Source organism: Lagopus muta, chromosome 4 (assembly GCF_023343835.1).
Source record: "Lagopus muta isolate bLagMut1 chromosome 4, bLagMut1 primary, whole genome shotgun sequence".
Taxonomy (NCBI): domain Eukaryota; kingdom Metazoa; phylum Chordata; class Aves; order Galliformes; family Phasianidae; genus Lagopus; species Lagopus muta.
In genome coordinates this window covers 64681835-64702274 of record NC_064436.1, presented here as the reverse complement: position 1 = coordinate 64702274, position 20440 = coordinate 64681835, and the positions used below count along the sequence as shown (strand labels likewise).

General features: G+C 39.8%; 1 protein-coding gene across 4 annotated transcripts in view; it reads left to right on the top strand.

Moving 5' to 3' along the window:
• The window catches only part of MAEA (macrophage erythroblast attacher, E3 ubiquitin ligase), a 47049-nt gene that overhangs the window by 11205 nt on the left and 15404 nt on the right, over positions 1–20440 (top strand). For all 4 annotated transcript variants that reach the window (XM_048942494.1, XM_048942496.1, XM_048942493.1 and 1 more), the window contains 2 exons: positions 3942–4124; positions 7929–8132. In XM_048942494.1, coding sequence (XP_048798451.1) covers positions 3942–4124; positions 7929–8132 — 387 coding nt within the window. The remainder of the gene's footprint in view (positions 1–3941; positions 4125–7928; positions 8133–20440) is intronic.

Here is a 20440-nt window from a genome sequence, read left to right as displayed (position 1 = left end):
TGGGTAGAGTACTAAATATGTGCATGTAGGTGCATTTAGAAGAAAATTAAAGAATCTCATTTAAATGTTGTATGGAGGATTGCTTGTTTTGACTTAATGATGTTGTTCATATTTCTGCATTGATTCTTCTAAAATCTGATAGTAAACGGTTGAGAAATGTATACAGTCTGCTAACCATCAGGATACAATACATGCAAGCATTTAATACTTGCTGTTTCTCCTTAGTTTCGTTATGCGTTTAGAAAATGTCGAGAAAATGGCCTCATTTAGTAAATGAATGGCTTCTTCCAAAGTGTAGTTTGATGGAAATTGTATTTAGTAGTTAATTTCAAATTCAGCCATCAGTATATTTAAAGGTATTTCAAGTGCTATATTAAATCTAGTGTTCAACAGTCCTAGCCACTGCTCCTACATGATTTGAGAATCAATCTAATCAGACTGAAACCATTATTTTTAGCCTTAATCAGTCTTGCCCTAGTGCCTTATGTACATATATGGGTGAAGGCACGGCAGTTAATGCTGCAGTGGAGTTCCTAAGTATAAGCTTAAAGCTGCTGCTGTACGTTCTTAGCTGTGTTTTTCATCTGAGTGGAAGGAAAAGAGAACAATTCAGGTGTAGCTCTCAGGGTTTTCTTTCCTCCGCTTCTGCTGATTTCAGCTTTAAGACCCGGAAGAGTTCTCTCCTAAGATTGTCTCCAGAGCTACAAGTGCTTGTGCTGTCCCAGAACATGCTCTGCCAAAGCTTTCTGGCTTGCTTTGCTCACACTGCAGAGTGAAGTAATGGCTGCAATGAAGAAAACACTTGGATCAGATTATTCAGTTATGTCTGCCTCTCTGTTAGTACTTAGCACCTAGAAGCACTTGTGTGCACAAGTCTCCAGCCAAGCGGGCTGTCCTTAATGCTTCAGTAGGAAAATTTGAATCTTGGAAAAACTTATTTCCGTGACTTTATCCATTGTGTAGGTTGTTGTAACTTCGATCTTCGGAGGAGTTGGAATTAAGTTGGACTTGTTTTAGTGCATGCTTCTCTTGGATGGTGTATCTGCAGCTGTGAAAGTTGATGAGGAAATGATGCAGAACTGATTTAGTGACACTGAATTCACACATGCTGCCTGCAAATTTTGGTCCTTTTTGTCCTTTTGTGTGCTTGTAAGTGTAATGTATATTTTCCAGCTTCAGTGAGTAGGACAAGTTGGTGTTGAGCTTTTTCCAAAATACATTCTTGTCAGCTCTTGCAGGTTTGTTTCAAACTGTTTGATGTTTAGTAGTGTTTTCCTTTTTATTTTCTCTGAAAGTAGTGATTTTTAAATCAGGCTGAGCTCTGTAAACCAGTTGCCCTGATTAGGGATAGCTGTTTCATCCAGGTTTGGTCATGGAAAGGTAGGGGCAGTAGAAGTGTTATGTCTCTGGTAGTCTGTAGCAGCTTGGTTACTTTTTTTTTCCATTTACTTTTAGTATTGGAGTAAATTGTAAACTTACTGATGTAATGCCTGTAGCCTTTTGAAGAGTTCTGTGGTTTCAGGCTGCAGGTAACAACAGGACAAGTGGTCAAGATTGAGCAGTTGTACAAGTATGTCCCTTTACCTGTAGTCATTTCCCTTGATATGTTAAATTGTTTAGAAATATCTGTATCTAATATCTAGAGGATATGGTAAAATTATTCAGCTCTTAGCCTCTTCCACATCAGATTGTAAAAATCTTTGAGATGGAGGATGGGGAATGGATAAAACAGGAATCAAAGACCTATTGTACCTTGACACAATATAAGTGTGTAAGGATGTCAGCTGAAATTGAAAGTCCAGTTGTTCTAAATGTCATAGGAACACAGAGCGTGCCAGAAACTTGCGTGCGGCAGAGACAGAGCATGGGAAACGGGAAGTGTTATTGCTCTTGTATGCTGCAAAGAAACTCAGGAAAAGGGAGCTTAAGGGTAAGGCTTTCAGACCAGTGTCTTCAGAATTTAACAAAACCACTTTTGATAGTCAAAGGTACCTCAAACCAGTAGTGACTTCTGCAGGTGTTGACTGAAGCATGTCTTCAGTGTGGTGTGGAAAGCTGATGGGCAAAATGCTTGCAGAAAGTAAACCCAGTAAATACAGGTAACTGAAGAAAATGTATTTTTTTAATGAATAGTAAGAATAGGGGGGTGGGAGTGGGGAGGTCAAGGAAGGTACTGTCAGAGTGGTGTTTGGCATTAAGCTGTGAAGCTGGAAACAAGGTTTTCTACTATGAAACGTGTTCAAAACCACGTGCCCCTATGCAACGCATGGTGTCTGCGGAGGAGCTCTGAAACTATTGATTTGTTTTTGTGGAAGTCAGGAAGGTGAGGGCTAAAGATGGATCATGATGTAGGCAAGCCTTTTGTGGTGTTTTATTTTACACAGTTTCAGCTTGGGGGATTGTGGTGCTGGGATTTTTTTTAGGAGCGTTACAGGGAAAAATAGTGCTTCGTAGTGGTACTTCCCATGGTAAAGGTTTGTTCTGTCTTTTGGGTCTCTGAGGTGGCAAAAAAGCACTGCAGTGAAGTGAAACACTGAAGTGTTTGTGACAGGAGAAGTCCTGTGGTACCTTATCAATAAAGTTACCAATGTAACCTTACTGTTACACTCCCACGGCAAATAAGATCCACCTGTTACAGGTTGTGTGAAGTCTTAGGAAGCTCATCTTCCTTATGCTGAGCCTGAGCTGTTTCTCAGTGCATTTCTAATTGTGAACTGCAGTGCTTGTGCTGTGTCATTGTTCCCTAGAGCCTGGGAAGAGATGGACCCTGGGGATACTTTCTTGCGTGCAGATGATTAGAAGGAAGAAAATGGATTCACAGACTTGATAAAATGTGATTAGCAATGATGAAACTGGAGAGATTTGTAATACACATGATATGTACCAAACAGAACTCTGATTTACATTTCCTGTTTTATCTTCAGTCACAAGTCTGGTGGTTAGTGAAGTTATGCCTTTCGTCAGCAATAAGCAATCAGGATTATAGTAATGACCCAAAGGACTTCTTCAAGATGAGATACAGATGAGTTGTGTGCAGCAACAGAATGTTTAGTTCTAGAGTTACTGTTACCATTGGAGCTCTGAAGTAACAGAGCAGTTCTAACAACTTCAAGTTGCTTGTGCTCGCTGTAATGGAAGCGTCGTGATGGAGAACTGCTGAACACTGTTTTGTCCAATTCTTTTAGTACCATAAAATTTGACCAGGCTGTACATTACTTCCATTTGTACTTCTACCTGCTATCAGCAGCAGTTTTGATATGAATGTTTTGTAAACACATGGGACAAATAAGAGGACAAAAGACTTCCAAGAGCAATTAGCCTTTAAACCAAGGTATGGAATTTTAAAGTAATTGAACTGAGTCATATGGAATAGGCTTTTTCACTGAAGGGAAACTTAATTGCATGAAGTTTCTCTTAGCATTATATTCATAGCAGATCTAGTATTGAAAGTGGTCTTAAGCAGTCTTTTGTGTAGAAGCAACTAGTATATCTATTGCATTTCCTGATAACTATTGATGTGTCATCTCTGTTTCAGGAGTCAATATGCATAACATATGGTTTTTCAGAATGTAATTTGCAGTTATCTTGTGAATTCCTGCTGGAAAGAAATAACCCATCAAAATCCTGTTCTGAAGGATGTTCTCTTGATAGTTTAGTTGTAGCTTTCCTTTTAACACACATTTCCTTGCTTTCTGTTTTCATTGGTGCTTGCTACAGTCAAGGCAGGATAAGTGACATGGGTATCAGAAAATCTCCAAGCTTATTTCCTGTCACTGTTTTTCGTGATCTTTGAAGTGTGTTAGCACCATGCTAAGAGCTTAAATAAGGGCTTTGAAATGAAAACTCAGGTCATTAACTAAACTTGTTAGAAGTTTAATTAACTAGAAGACCTGAATTTTTTTAAATACAGAAATCCTAATGACTTTGTGTTTCTCGTTCAGGTGCCGTATGAAACACTGAACAAACGGTTTCGAGCTGCGCAGAAAAACATTGATCGAGAGACAAGTCACGTTACGATGGTCGTGGCAGAGCTGGAGAAGACACTGAGCAGTTGTCCTGCTGTGGATTCTGTTGTTAGTCTCCTAGATGGAGTAGTTGAGAAACTCAGCGTGCTGAAAAGAAAGGTAAGAGGTGTTCTACTGGTTACTGTTTTGTCTTCGCAAGGTTTGTTGAGTGTCTTTCTGCAATGCTGTCTGCTTTGATTTGTTTCTCAAGGTATGCACTTAAGCAAAGAGTGTAGAATGCGCAGGGAAACCTAAGAATGTACTGAACCTTGCTTCACTGCACTTATGAACAGTGTTATAACTGCCATAACTGAAAAATGGAGAAGTAAAATTCATGTGTTAATAGTCTTGAAAATCAATTTCTCTGCATACAGAAAAGAAACAGCAGCAGAATGAATTTTCGTACCAATTCCTGCTCACTTAAAAGAAAAATTTGTGCAGTTGCTGTCATTTATCACTTGAGGATAGTCAAGTCAAAGAGGAGACTGGAAAATACACAAACTCCAGTGGACATTGTACACAGTGCTGAGGATTCATTACAGAGGAAAGTGAGAGGTGTTCTGGGTTGGAGACTTCAATGTTTCTTGTAGACAGTGAACCAGCAGGTTAGAAAGTTCCTTGGGAGTATTGCTAGAAGCATTTTAAACCAGGTTCAGCGAAGTAACACTTCTAACTGCTAAACTAGAATGCTTGTCTGAAATGCATCCAGACTTTTGTGCTTATATTGCATATTTTCAAAAAGAATGAGTTATAAATATATGTGGAATAGTGCATCTATGTTTTGGATGGGAATATTACTCATCCTGAAATTCATCAGAAAATTACTTGACATATATATTGCAGAAGAATGAAAATAGCTCTCTTGGCATTAGAGCAGTGCTTCTCTAAAAATAAACAAATGTTAGTGAAGGCATTTCATTAAAACTTAAATGAAGTAGCAAACAGATATAGATCTTGAGACTATTAAGTGAAGCATCAAAATACTTCAGAGGTTTGTAATGTAAAAGCAACACTGTCATGTGCTGGTTTGGAGTTTTCTACTTTAGCAGTTATTTAGGCATTGAAATAGCTGAGCTGCAAAACCCTTCATAAATCTAATTGTTGTATTTTCATCTTTGGTTTGTGAGACTTCAAGAGGCTTTAAAAGAAGTGGATTTTTTCACTTGCATACAGAAAGAAATTACAGTTTCTAAAAGAGGTGTTAGATTTTTTGCTTGTAGGTTTGCAGTAATGATGTGGAGGAGTAAGTTATTTACTTGTTAAATCTGCTGACTTTGGGAGTGTGTCTGAAGGGACTGTGGAGTGCTTTGGGTCTGAGGCTTCATTGTAATGGCTCGTTTTTTTAACTGCTTTGAGAGACTGTGGGAAATCCTGCATCTTCTCAGGAAGGACAACAGGCAAAAAATAAATGGCTGTTAACCAACAGCGAGTCTCCTGAAATAAAGATCCTGCTTCTGCTGAAGATTCCAACTGTCTTCTCTGTAATCCCTGCCAGGAGCAAAAATGATTGTTTTCTTTAGGGCCTTTGGATGCAAGTGGGATCTCTGCTTCCTTCTGTATTTAGACAGAGATCTGATGAACTGCTGAGATGGCCATAATAGAACTGGATGGATCCTTTACTTAGCACCTTCCTCCCTCTTAAAAAGGAGCCTTTCAGCACAGTGGGTTTCTTGGGCTCTGAAAATGATCCTGGAGGAGCTTAGGCCTTTGTTTTTTCTCTTTTATCCTTTTTTTTTTTTTTTTAATATGCTTGTTCCTTCAAGTTTTATTAATGTCCAGCAGGGCAAGTCCAGATAGATTAAAGAGAGTTTTGAAGAATATCTAGTGTTTGTCTGCATTAGAAGGATCAAAAGAAGCCAAAACAGCAAGAGCTGTATAAATCCAGGTACAAAACTATATGAAGTGAGCCCTTTGAAATGAGAACAGGTTCAACCTTTATGCTTGGTTGCCCTGAGTTCTTCTTGTTGTATTCAGAATAATTCTTGTGGTTGTCTTCACATCTGATAATGCTGCAGACTTCTGAGAAGTGAAAGTATGTTTTGGTTTGTTTGTTTACTTGTTGGAAGGGGGGGAGGGAGGGGAACCTCTAACATAAATGAAATACTGATCTCCAGACTATATTACAAAATAAAACTGAATTTATTAATATAAATTTCTGCAAGCTGGGTTATTTTTGTGAATTACAGCAAAACATCTTGTATAGTGACTGGTGTTTTAGATGGAAGCTTGTAGATGAATATATGTTGTAGAAATGATTAGAATCAACCTGTGCTTCTGCAGCTGAAGGTGTCAGCTGGGGTTGACATTGTAGCCTGGGTGCATAACTTGAGTACTTCGAAGGGAGCCATGCCAGTGTGGAGCATGATGTAGGCTGCCTAAAGTTACCCAGGTTTTTTGGTCTTTGTCTGGATGAGAGAACTTCATGGTATTTCCTGTTCCTGTAGCCGTGGAGGTACTCAAACACAAAGCCAGCAAGCTTAAATTACCCCAGGTAAAGTAGCCCAACTTGAAACTGCATTGCTGGTGAGATATCACACATAGCTTCCATCTTCTACTACCTTTCCTAGTTTGCTTTTACCTTAGCAAGCATATAAAAGTACTGCAAGCATTCTTGTGTTCTGTTGACAACTATGGGTCATGTCTGACAGGTGCTGTATATGGAGTCAGCAAGTTTTAAATTACAGATACAACTGTAGTAAAATTGCCTGGTAAAACTTGAACCATTAGTAGTTGACTATGGAACTTCAAGGCTGAATCAGAACAAGCTTGACCACAATATTTGGTGGTTTTAATAATAAAATAATTAATAATAAAGTTTCAACTCTTTGAAAGGGTTGATAACTGCAGGACAAGGAGAAATGGTTTGAAGTTGAGGGAGAGAAGATTTAGGTTGGATGCCAGGGGGAAGTTCTTTACAGAGAGAGTGGTGAGGTGCTGGAGCAGCTGCCCAGAGAGGTTGTGGATGCCCCGTCCCTGGAGGTGTTCAAGGCCAGATTGGATGGGGCCCTGGGCAGCCTGGTCTAGCATTAAATGGGGAGGTTGGTGCCCTGCCTGTGGCAGGGGGTTGGAGATTCATGATCCTTGAGGTCCCTTCCAATCCTGGCCATTCTGTGATTCTGATATGGGAGTACTGCTGTCTCTTTTGCACTAGGCATGTCAATATGTGAATTTAAGTGTTGGAGTAGAATAATTTCTGTTGCAAGGGACATAAATAGAACAAGTCCAAGTGTTGTTGTTCTTCCTTTGGATACATTTATTTTTCCCAAGTAAGGCTCCTAACAGGGACGTGCTTCCAGAGTGGTAGAAGTAATATCATACCATATTAGTAATGCTAATAATACTGGAAAAATTCCTTTAAGACCCTTGAATTAAAGTTGCTAAAGGACCAAATGTTTGTATAATTTTCATTAATGTAGGAACTGATTAAAATGGCTCCAGTACATTAGAAATAATGTGGGTTTACTCTACACCACTGCTTAGCAGGCATAATTCAGTAAGACAGCTGCTTGAGGAAGAAGCCATGCACAAGTTGGAGGTGGAAATTCATGAGTTCCAGGTGACTGTGAACATGCATGAAGGTCTTTGCAGGTTATTAGACAACTTTATGCCAAAATGTATTTTGCTTTTTTTTCTCTTAACATTCAGCTAGTAAGAAAAGAGCAACTGATTAAATGTGCATGTGCTCATAAGTAACTTGTGTCAAAAGTGTCTGTTAATAGTATGCCAGTGTCTCAAAAGTGGACCAAGTATGCTGAAACTAATGTGCTACCATGAGATTTGTCTTTCTAAATGAAATGCTATCAAGAGTAACTACAGAAAGAGTAACTATATAAAGAATGCTTACTAACAATTCCTATTTTATTTTTTAAAAGCCAATTGAAATTGTATAGCCCTGATTTGTTCCTATTAACTTCTGCTTTTTAGGCAGTTGAGTCAATCCAGGCTGAAGATGAGAGTGCAAAACTCTGCAAACGTAGGATTGAACACCTGAAAGAACACAGTAGTGACCAGCCAGCTGCTGCAAACATGTGGAAGAAGAAACGTATGGACCGTATGATGGTGGAACACCTCCTACGCTGTGGTTACTACAACACAGCTGTAAAACTAGCAAGACAAAGTGGTATTGAGGTTGGTAACATACACTAAAAAAATGGTACTAAAGAGGAAACTAGTAAATATAAGCAAGCTGCTTCAGTTCTTTAGCAGCTTTTTCATGAACTAGTGCCTTTGTTACTATTATTTATCTATTGGTATTTCTAGGGCTGAGTATGTTTTCCTTACACAGAAATATAATTTATGTGAAGTATTTAATAAGCTGGAACTGAAGGCAGAACATTTAAAAGTCAAGAAGTTTATCTAGAAGCATTTGTGACTAAAAGTTAAGATTTTTTTTTCTGCAAATGTCATGCTGAATTTGGTCTGTAGGCTGCTGATTAAGCTTTTGGTAGAGCCTCCCATTTGTCCTAAATGACTTGTGTAGGTGATTGGGCAGGATAGCATATGCTGATTGCTGGGACAACTGTTGTGTTGTATCCTAATACCTAATGCATGCTGACTTGCACTTCAGAAAATAAATTGACATATGATTGAGGTATTTAAGTAGCCTGTATACAGTCAGCACAGATTTTATGCAGTTCTCTTTATTTCCCCATCTAAAATTCCATGGCTGTCATTTTCCTTTTCATTTGGTATCTACTTGGTTCTGCTTCTATCTCATAAATGCTTAAGTGTTTGAAATGTGTTGTTTCATAGTAGCCTGGATTTGACACACCTTGGCGTAGCTTCTTTATGCTATGATGAATCTGCACTGCTGTCCTCTCATAACCATGTAGACATTAAATCACAGAATTGCTCGGGTTGGAAAAGACCTTAAAGATCATGGAGTCCAACCACACTACCCTAACTCTTAACAACCCTCTGCTAAATCATGTCCCTGAGCACCACATCCAAATGGTTTTTAAACACATCCAGGCATGGTGACTCAACCACCTCCCTGGGGAGCCCATTCCAGTGCTTAACAACCCTTTCTGTAAAGCAGTTTTCCCTGATATCCAACCTAAACTTACCCTGACGCAACTTGAGGCCATTTCCCCTTGTCCTGTCACCAGTGAGAAGAGACCAACCCCACCCTTGCTGTGAGCACTTCTCAGATACTGGAAGAGAGCAACAAGGTCTCCCCTCAGCCTCCTTTTCCACAGACTGAACAGCATCAGTTCCTTCAGTCTATCCTTGTAGGGCATATTCTCCAAGCTCTTTGCAAGCCTTGTTGCCCGTCTTTGGACCTGAAAACTGATTTTAACAAATTTGTTCCCTTAAAGTCATGTTTTGCTAAACTTTAGGTAGAATTTACTATTTGCTCCTCAGTGATTCTTGTTTTGTTGTTTTTTTTTTTGTTTTTAAGTTCTTTTGATATTCTTAATGCCAGAAGGTATGTAGTTCATCTTAAAATTATTTCTCTGTGATGATAGTTGCAGAGTTAAGTGGTATTGTGAAGTATGTACTTGGCTTCTCCTAGGTGATGTAGCTGAGCATCTCAGTGACCCAGTTGAGGTGAAGAGATTTTAGTTACTGATGTCAAATTAGAACGTATAGGCCTGTTGTTTCTGGGCCTACCAGTCTGATCCTGCTCAGTCTGCATTGATAGTGGTAAACAAAGGTTGAAGGAAAGAGGGCAAGAAATGAGTTACCAGCTGTTAATAGGAAATAATTTTACTCTTACTTGCTGAAAGACTTGCTGCACTGAATCATTAAAGCAGAGCAAGACAGTTGTTCCGTTCAGGGATGCTGTAGTTGCTGGTCAGCAGCACTTCTGGCAGAACTTACAATGAAGGGGAAAAATATGCTTGAATAACTAATCATAGAATGGTTTGAGTTGAAAGAGACCTTTAAGGTCATTTAGTTTGAATTCCCTGCTATAGGCAGGGACTTGTCCCACTAGACCAGGTTGCCAAAGCCCCATTCAGACTGGTCTTGAATGCCGCCAGGGATGGGGCATTCCGATGGAATGGACAGAGGTTGTGAATGTTCAGTTTTGGTTTAGACACGGATGTGGAAAGTCCCTTATGATAGATTACAAGACAGTGGTATGAGGCACTGCACTTGTGAAGCTTCTCAGCTTTTTACTCTACTGAACAGAAGCTTTTGTTTTTGTTTATTTTCAAATAAGCTCATTTAACTGCTGCCTCCAAGTTGAAGTATTTTTATTTACATAATATCCAAGTGTAATGCAACTTAGTTGTACATGTGGTGAACTTATTTCTTCCAGCTTGCTAAAACTATGCACTTGATGCTCACATTTACTCTGACTGAGGATATACATCCCTCAGTATCTCAACGTTGTATTGATCTTTTACAGTACAGTAAATGGCTTTTGCAGCAGTAGGATAATGAGGCTTGATAGTTGCACAGAATCTGTGGTGTTTTGAGTTCAGTAACAGACTGCTTTTCTGCTCTTTATTCCTCTCTTGCTGGAAGATGTGGGCACTGAGTCATTCTCTAATGCTTAGTAATGCAACTCTGCTCTGGAGATTACGAAATATCATGATATTTTTCTCTGATCCCCAGTAATCTTTCTGTTTACTGTAGCCCCAACTGTAATTTTGATAAATGTCTCTACCACTGCAGGGTTCAGGATCACATTTTCTGCTGTAAATCTGGTTATGTCTATTACCTGTTTTTTTTACATACCAAGACAATGTGATTACTGCTCAGTAGGCATTACACTCTTAAGTAGGAATCTGGAAAAAGGCCTGCAATGCCTGCATGATTGAGAGCAGCTCTTGTTTTCATTTTTTTAATTTTGCTTTTGTGATTCTCTCCTTGTGCATTTTTATGCTGCTTTTTTTTTCCCCATGTCTGGGGGGCAACTCCTCCTCAAATCCTGAGCTGTTATAAATGAAGATTAGATCCTTTTTTAAATTTTTTTTTTTAAGCACAGCAGCTAGGATCAAACAATTGATTGTTATGACCTTATATTCAGTTTAAGGCCAGTCACGAGTGAGGTAGAACAGAAGTCACAACTGGGTCCAGTACTGCTCAGTGTCATTCATCATGAAGTAGGTGATGGGACAGTGCCCTTAAAGTCTGCAGGTGATGAGAGTTAGGATCTGTGATTGATACAGCAGAGTTGTGCTCCCCTTGCAGGTATCTTGAGCAACTGGAATAAATGAGCAAGCAAGAACCTCATGAGGTTCTGCGAAGGGAGTCCCATACCTAGGAAAGTGTAACTCCATGCCACCAGTATGTGCTGTGTGTGATTGGAAGGCAGCTTTGCAGAAAGGGAAGGGGATGATGGGTGGTGAGGCTGGTGGGCAAGCTGAACATGACAGCGATGCACCTTTCTGACAGGATCTCCTTAACAGCATTCTGGGTTGCACTGAGATAAGCGTTGCCAGCAAGTGGACGAATGTGATCCATCCCCTCTACTCAGTACTCTTTTAGACTTGCCTGGTGTTCTTCATCTATTTCTGGGGTCCCCAGCAGACATACTGGGGCAGTGGGTCTCTCTGTTCTTGGAGATGTTTAAAACCAGACTGGACTGACATGGTCCTAAGTAACCTGTTCTACTCAGCCCTCCTTTGAGCAAAGGGGTTGGACTGAATTTTGAGAATTACCAACCTTAGCTATTCTTGTTTTTGTGGTTGCAGACCAAATGGCAAAACATGGTATTTGCTGTTGTTTAAAAGGCTGAGCTTTTTCCATTTCAGTTCCATCTTGGGGATCCTAGATTAGGTATTTTTCAATAGTTGTTAGACCAGTCTTGGGAACAAGTTTCAGCCTGTGTGTTTAAAGTTCATTACGTGGCTTCTGAATGCCAAGAGACCTGCAGAGCTGCTATGGTACTTCATGGGTGGAAACAGCTTAGAAGTTACTCTGCGTCAGTGGCCAAAAGCCATTAAATCATTCACATGTTTGCCAGTAGTACATAGCAGACAGTTTGCTTGCAGGTTGACTCACCATAGTGTCTAATTTTAATAATTATTGATGGGCTGAGGCAAATTCTAGTCTGCTTACTAAATTAAATATCTTAACAAGAATTAGATTCTTGAATTCATGACAAGGAAGATAAGCACTTGAAAGTTGTGGTTATAAGCTAGGAAGCAAATGGCTATGAAAAGTGCTGATGTGAAAATCATATGGAAGTTTAAATGCCAGAACTAACTAGCTCAATGTAGAAATAAGTTATAGTGCACAGCTCAGCTTATAGGTTATAAAGCATAATACGGGAACTAAAGCTGGTACTATGTATTCTGCATGTCATGTCTTAAAGGAATTACAGAATGGCCAGGATTGGAAGGGACCTCAAGGATCTGAATCTCCAACCCCCCTGCCATGTGCAGGGCCACTGACCTCCCCATTTAGCACTGGACCAGGCTGCCCAGGGCCACTGGCCTTGAACATCCCTAGGGACAAGGCATCCACAGCCCCTCTTTGGGCAGCCTGTTCCAGCACCTCACCAGTCTCATACTAAAGAACTTCCCCCTGACATCCCACCTAAATCTTCCCTCCCTCAACTTAAAACCATTTCATGTTGTCCTGCTTTTATCTACCCTTTCAAAGAGTTGAACAGCAGTACTGGGAATGGAAATGTATATAAAAACATGAGTCATGTTAAAGTAAGAGCTAACAATCAAGGACAGAAATGTCATGCTTGTGCCAAAGTAAATGTAGGGGGGAGATGATTCTATTGCACTTTTTTCTTGATGTTTTCTAACTCCCTAATGATGTGAAAAGTGGTTTGGATTGAAGTTACAAGCTAGATGTTAAAGGTTTTTCTTTTATTGCATGTAAATGAAGCTCATCAGTATCAGCTTGTTACACTTGATGATGATCTTACTCTGACTCCATTGTGACCTTGCAGTGCAACACCAACATAAAAATGTATATTTTCATTTACAGATTCATATATTCAGTTAGCTGGCAGAGTTGTCTTTGATCTTAGTGTTGGCGTCCCATGTTCTGCTGTGTTAAATGTTGGTACAGTTCTGTGCCACTAGCTGATCAGCAAATCTCACAGAATGGCCAGGGTTGGAAGGGACCTCAAGGATCATGAGTCTTCAACCCCCCTGCCACATGCACAGCCACCAACCTCCACATTCAATACTAGACCAGACTGCCCAGGGCCCCATCCAATCAGGCCTTGAACACCTCCAGGGACGGGGCATCCACAACCTCTCTGGGCAGCTGTTCCAGCACCTCACTGCTCCCTCTGTGAAGAACTTCCCCCTGGCATCCAACCTAAATCTTCCCTCCCTCAACTTTAAACCATTTCCCCTTGTCCTGCAGTTATCAACCCTTTCAAAGAGGGTTGACCCTTCCTGTTTGTAGGCTCCCTTAGGTACTGAAAGGCTGCAATGAGGTCACCCCGCAGCTTGCTTTTCTCCAGGCTGAACAAGCCCAGCTCCCTCAGCCTGTCTTCATAGGGGAGGTGCTCCAGTTCTCTGATCATCTTTGTTGCCCTCCTCTGGACCCTCTCCAACAGCTCCCTGTCTTCGTTGTACTGGGGGCTCCAGACCTGGCCACAGTACTCCAGATGGAGCCTCACAAGAGCAGAGTAGAGGGGGACAATCACCTCCTGCCCCTGCTGGCCACCCCTCTTCTGATGGAGCCCAGGATACCATTTGCTTTCCAAGCTGCAAGAGCACACTGCTGGCTCTGATCTAGTTCTGGAGGTGCAGTGTCTGAGTAGGAGGTTGGTTGCTGTTTGTAGGGAAGTTTTTGTGGTTAAGTGTGCTGCCTTTGTTTGTCTGTTGGAGGGTTGTTTTACGAATTTGGTGCTTTTTCTAGCCTCTTTAATAAGCTAGGTAGAAAAAAGCTTCCTTATGTTCTGTTTAATATGTTATAACAGCAATTTTGCCAATATTGTGGAAAAACAAATTACATTCTGAAATTGTCGCTCTATGCTGTAAATATTCTTTGCTTAGTTTATCATAGCATGATAAATTTTCCTGCCTTACTGCATGTGTTGGGCAAGTTGTGCTATCACTTTTTTCTGAAATAGATGCTTTAAATTTATACTGTGTGTTAGATCAGGGAGCAAATGAATCAAAAATCTGAGTGGCAGAAGAGCTGCTATACTCTATGGTGTGTATTGGGGGAGCATTGGCAATGAAGTTCCAGATGCAAGAGAGCACTTGAAATAAATAGTTCTACAATATTAAGTTAAATTGACCTTGCTTTTTAGGTTCTGCATGCCAATCAGTTTTGCAAATTAATGGTCTTAGATCAGTGATTAAGTAGATGCACGATCCTTCCGAGATACTTAGCTAAACAGTTGTGTTAATGCCGGTTTGCTTTTTGCTTTTGAGAATTGTTGGAAGAAAATAAATTCTATCATTGACTTCCAAAGTTTTATGACTGTTGTGAGCATTGGCCTATGTTACAGGGGCTTCTTGACACTTCAAGCAGTGCTGCACCAGTTACAAACTGTTCTAAAGAAAATCACTTTCTTGGTGTGGGAATTCAGATCTTAGCTGTTTTGGTTTTTTTTCTCAAGCAAAACTTCTAAGTTTTTGGTCACTGTTAGTCCCTGTAGAATACAAAAGCATGGCAGACACTGGAAAAGCCATTCTGGAAGTACTTATCTTTGAAACTGGTGTGGCAGATATTCCTTTCACTTGTGGTCAAAATCTAATTCAAAAATACAGCAGTCACTGTCTCAATAAGTTGATCTGCTGTTCTCCCTTCTATATAATTTGGTCCAGTTTTTCCTCTTTTCTATTTCGTAGACACAGCTTTGGTTTTAATTATTTGGAAATAACTTTGGACAGATTAATTAACTCTGAATATTTGTAAAGATGCCTGCAGCAAACTCAGGTATTCCATCTAATTTGGCTATGAGGAGTCATGAATTCTTATTTTGATGACCTTTAGAATAAGAGAGATTTATATTCCTCTAGACAAGCTGTATGGCTTTTGACCAAGTGGCTGCTCTCTTCATTAGGTAGCCCATCTCAAATTACCCCTGCTTTTAAGCTAAAGATTCTCTCTTTGCTTTATTGAAGAAAGAAATCCTCAAAACTGTAAAATGGATCTTTGAACTGAAACTTGGGATGACTGCTGAATGATTTCTTTTATGGAGTAAAACCTGATGCCAGATCTGCATCTTGTGAAATCTTGCTTTTCCTGAGTAACTTCATCTTCCTACTCACTAAAGAGTCTGGGCCCCAAATGCCTGGAATGGTCATTTCCACTGAATTGCTACAACTAAAGGAAGTAGGAGTGAAATCTCGATCTAAAAGCTGCATAATATTGATTCAGTGTTCTTGGTGCTTTCTACTTGGAATAGGAGGAATATTAGTAATATGATTGCTTCAGTAGGAGATAAATACATGTGCTTATGGAACCTTAAGTTTGCATAAAGGAGGCCATGTGATGTTCAAGCTGAACTAATGCTTCCGGTAACTGTCACAGCACTGCACACTTAGAAATCTTGAAGATGTGGTCCAGGTGTTATGCAAGCACTTGAATATATATTCATCAAAATAAGTTTATATTCGTAATGCTTCTGTTTTAAACAGGTAAATAAAATTTGTGATAATACTTGCGTGTAGCCTTTGCCTTGCTGTTACACAGAATACAGATAGGTTGACTTTCTAAATTGCAGGCTGAATGGCAAAAGCTAGTTTGTCTGAAGCTATCTGTTGTGTCCTTCTCCTATGATTCCCACACTGGAGAGGTTGGAGGAGGCTGCCTGTAAAGGAGCTGCTGAGCTGGCCAGGCTGTTACCTTACAGTGCTGAGCTGTACACTAGCAACTCAGGAGCTCCTCCAAATGTTCTTAGTGTAGGCATGGCAACTTCCAGTACATTGATATAATGAACATCTGAGTGTGTTCATCTGAATTTCTAAGTGCTTTAATTCCTGAACAGCCTTACATGTGCAGTTTGTCTCCAGCATCTTTGGGAGTTACAATTATGTAAATATGTAATAGTCCCGATCAATCCAGAATAACAAACTTTCTCATTACAAATCATTTGACACTTCAAAGCCAACAACATGAAGTGTGCTGTGATGTTGAGGCTGTTTCCAGTTTTCTTTTAGACAAAATGGATTACCTTCTTGTAAATAATATACCTAACAGATACTTTATTTCAAAATCTTAATCTGAAAGGCTGGCAAAATGTCCTGTTTAAATGTAGTCATTCAAGATTCTTGAAGTGAAATACTATCTAATGGTAGAACGGAGTTCTCAAGTAGAGACTGTCTAGATGTGTGAGGTTTGCTTTCATTTATGCCTCTGATGTTTTCCTTACGCATTCTTCTTTCCAGCCATTCCTTCAAAATATAAATGTTGCTCTACATGCTATGCGTTCTCCTGTTGCTCTACTGGTGACAGGAGTTCAATTTTGTCCACACTGTTAGGGCAGATTGTTCCTGCTTGGGTGATGGCAGTGCTTTGTGCCCACCTGGCCAGGGGTTGGTGTTCTTTCCTCAACCAGAAGAGGCTACTGCAGAAAACAGTGGTGAGCAGAAGCTTTTTTCTGCCTGTAGATGCGTCTTAAAAGCTCTGAAGGCTTTCTGCACTAGTCTGGTGTAGACATGACTGTGTGAAGCTTGGTATAATGTCCTGCTGGGTAAGGTGCAGCTATTTGCTGAGTTACAGAAGCTGCTGAGACAGGATGAGAGGCTTTAGGAGAACAACTTGCTATAATAACCAGCCTAGCTAGCTGCACTATGAGGCTCCACCAAAATGACTGATGTATGTGAGGACAAGTAGGCAAACAAAACAGTTCTTTGTTTGCCTGTGGAGCAGTCAGAAGCAGAATCTGTTTCTTTTGGTCTCTTTACTTCAGTAAGCAGTTGGAGACGATGGCAGGTGATTGAAAGATGTAAGGAGCAGGCTTGGGGAGTAGCTTGGTAAGTGAACTGCAAGGTACAGGAGCAGAAAATAGTAATTTGAGGGACTACTTCATCAAGTGGAGAAAGGTGTAAGAAAGAAGCAGTGCATGGAATCAGAAGTTTAAAAAAAAAGTTTAATTTGAAATAAAATGGACTTGTAAGTTTATTCACTAGAACCAATTGTCAAAAGAAGTAGCACCATTGCTTCATGCCAGGCAGTGTTCTGACAGTCACAGTGTTACTGGGGTCCTCTAAAAATAACTGGGTAAAATAAAAGTCTAAGCCATATAGAGGTCACAGAAGATGCTCTCATGCAAAAGCTCAACTATGTACACCATGGAATACTGTGTTTACTTTGTAGACAAAAACTTCTCTGCTTTGTCTGTTGATGGATCTGTGGTTTGGCTCTCTCTCTGCTTTTTTCATACAACTAGCTTTGCAGCTGGCTTCTGAGTAGGGCATTCCATCATTTAGTCTGTTTATTTTCTCTGTAGTGCCGTTAATGTGTAGCATTATAACACTTAATAGTAGCTTAATGAACTTCAGGCAACATTATTTTATAAGCAAAGAGTAAGGAGACCTCTTAATGTTAATTTCTGCCTCTTTTTAACAGATCTTTAACTGTGATGTTGCTGGTTTGTTACTACCTGTGCTTTTGTTTTATTTTTTCTGCCTTCTGTCTCAGTGCGATTTTTTTTATATTCTGAATTCACTATGAAGGATGGGTTCTTACAACCTGTAGTGTTTCCCTTTTGCTGTATAGGGGCAAAAGAATGGACCTGTCAGGCACTGTGGTATGTTCTAGTCTAGACTGACACATTGTCACTCTTTCTGCATTGCAGAAGAATGGTAGCCTCCTTCTTCCCTGCTGGGTCCTGTTGTCTAGCATTGTAGGTGTTTGCATCTGCTTTATTCCTGAGCTGTGTGGTGATAGATGCACTGTCAGGGCAGCTCCTGCACTTGCTGTGTATTCATCACAGAAGAAAATCTAACAAATCAGTATATGAATATGTAACACTGAAGTTACCTTTTGTTTGTAGCTGTTCATTGCTGTGCTTCTGTCTGTTTTATAACTGCTTCCTAAACTCTGCTGGAGGTTAGGCTGCATGTTCAAGATAGCTCAATATCTGAGTACTCACTGAAAGCTTAATACAGCTTTTTTTTTTTAACTTATTCTAGAGTGATCCAAGTGTTTACTGTATTTCATATACAGAGGGTTTAAATGGATGTTTACTGTACTACTGAATGCTTGAGTACTTCAGCAAAACCTTTTTTAGTATGAGGATGGTGCTCTTATGCTTGTAGTATCTATAGGAAGTCAATCTCACTAAAACTGTCATACATCCACTTGGCATCAAGCTTGGTTCTTGTTTGGGAATAGACTTAAAAATAGCAAATGACTGACTTGTTAAAAGTGATTTGTAGTGAAGTTCAGAATTTTACCTGCTGTGAAACAAACTACCTCTCGCACATGTTGCTGTCTCTTGGTTATGGCTGGAACTAAGAAATAATTTGTAATTTCATCATAAAGTTTTAATTTACTCAGTGTGTGATTGCAGTCTAAAGATGGATAAACAAGTTCTGACAAAATGGATGAAGGATTCTGCATCTGTGCTGATCTTTAAATAGGAGGTTGGAGCTTTCTGAAGATGTCCCGGGGGAATCTTGCATTGCCATCTTTGAAGAGGTCACTTCTATAAGTCAGTAAAAGAAAGCTCTTTGGTTGAATTATTGCTGTCTTTGTGATGCAGTTAGCTTGCAGTGAAGTGAATAAAGTTTGTCTGTGTCTTGGAATAAAGGAATCTTGTGCAAATATGTATTGTCAGCAGTTGTGCAAGTCCTACAGAGCAAGAAAGACAAACAAGTTTGGCATTCATTATTCTTAGCAAGACTTTGCTGTATTTATTTCCTACCAGTAAGTAGATTTGCTGCTTTTTCTCCAGTTCACTACTGAATTCTGTTTCAATATAGGACCTTAGTTACACACTTGGCTTAAATTTAAATCAAAGGTAGTTCACATTTGAATGTGTGATGGCAGATTGCTCATTTGCTTTAAAACTTTGCGGTAGAAAAGCTTTGTAGCATACATAGTTGTGTTCATATGTAAAGTCAAAATATCTAACTTACAAGCAAATTATCTGACTGCCTTTAGTATGCACCTTTTCATTTCTCAGCTGTTCTTCTCACACAATGTTCAGGTTGGTTATTTTTCCACACCCATATGAGTTCATGAAATTGAGCCCATTTTTTCATGTTCTCTCAGTTTTTATGCCTTTGATTAGTGTTTTTGTTGATTGTTTTTCATACCAAGGAAAGTCTCCAAGGACTTTGGGAACTCTAACTGGCTTCCTTGCAGGTTTGTCCTGCAGCTGGTATAAACTTAAGTCCTTAAGTTCCTTCTAGGAAGAAAAGTGTTCAGTCTTTCAGGTGCAGTTTGGTATCTAACTACTGGTTAGTGTTTGCACCTGGTCTCCAGTCGGGGTGGGTGCTGGAGCTTCTTGAAAATGGAGTGCTGCTGCTCAGGTGAGAAAACCAAGTTTCTCAGTCTTTGCTGGCAGTGATCAGAGCTCAGGATGCCCTTAAAGGAGCAGACGTGCATGTACATGCTGGGGATGTTCTTACCCAGAACCCATCTCGGAGAAAGAAAAGAGAAGTACATTTATAGGGCTGTGGCTTTTATGTTGGCTGGGATTACAGGTAGTAATCATCATAGTAAAGGAATCCTCATTCTTCACGGTATTTTATACCTTAATTAGTGAAATTCTGTGCAGTATTATAGGGTTGGTAGCTTTCCTCCCTGTAAGCACTTGGTTAAAAAGTAGTGATGTTTAAAAGCTATATATATGTAAATCGTGCTGAGCACAGGGTGATGGATAGATGTATAAATAAGTCTCTGGTTCCACCTAAGTGCCTTCAGACTTAGGGTGTGATTTTCTGTAATAGGTCTTTTTTTCTGTGAAGTTTGAACTATCATAATGGAATTGAAGTCGTTTTATGATAATGCTTGTCCAGTGCTTAAATAGTTACCCTTCTGGTACCTGGTGAGTAGATGGGAAGGGAGGTTGACTTGGGTCCAGCAGTTATAAGCAGAAACAATAAAATGTAGCTGATAATTCCTTGCTTTCTGTAGGAGGAAGAGGAATGTTCTCTCTCTTTGTTTGCATAATTGTTAATATATGTGGCCAGAGGGTTTTTTTCCTCCTACCTGGATGTAGGTTTGCCATTACTTAGTCCTCCTATCGAAAGTCAAGCATTTCTGAGTTAATTTAGTCAGTGTTATCATGGACGTGCATGGGAGGCTGGAGGTGTGCTTGTATGTTGTGGTTTGATAACACTGTACAGCACAGGGCTTGTCTATAACTTTGCAGTCAGGGAATAAAATATTGCAGTCATTTTTTTTATGTGAAAATTGAAGCTGTGAAATGAAGAAACACTTGCAGTGGTGAAAAAGATGACAGAGACCTTAGAATTGCTTTATAACTTATATGCAAGATGTGAGAGAGTAGTTCTCCAGAGAGCTTAGTGTTGACCTGCACAGAAGACCAGGGCCATTTTAAAGCCACGTAGTCCTCTCATGCTCTGTACTTCTATTTCATT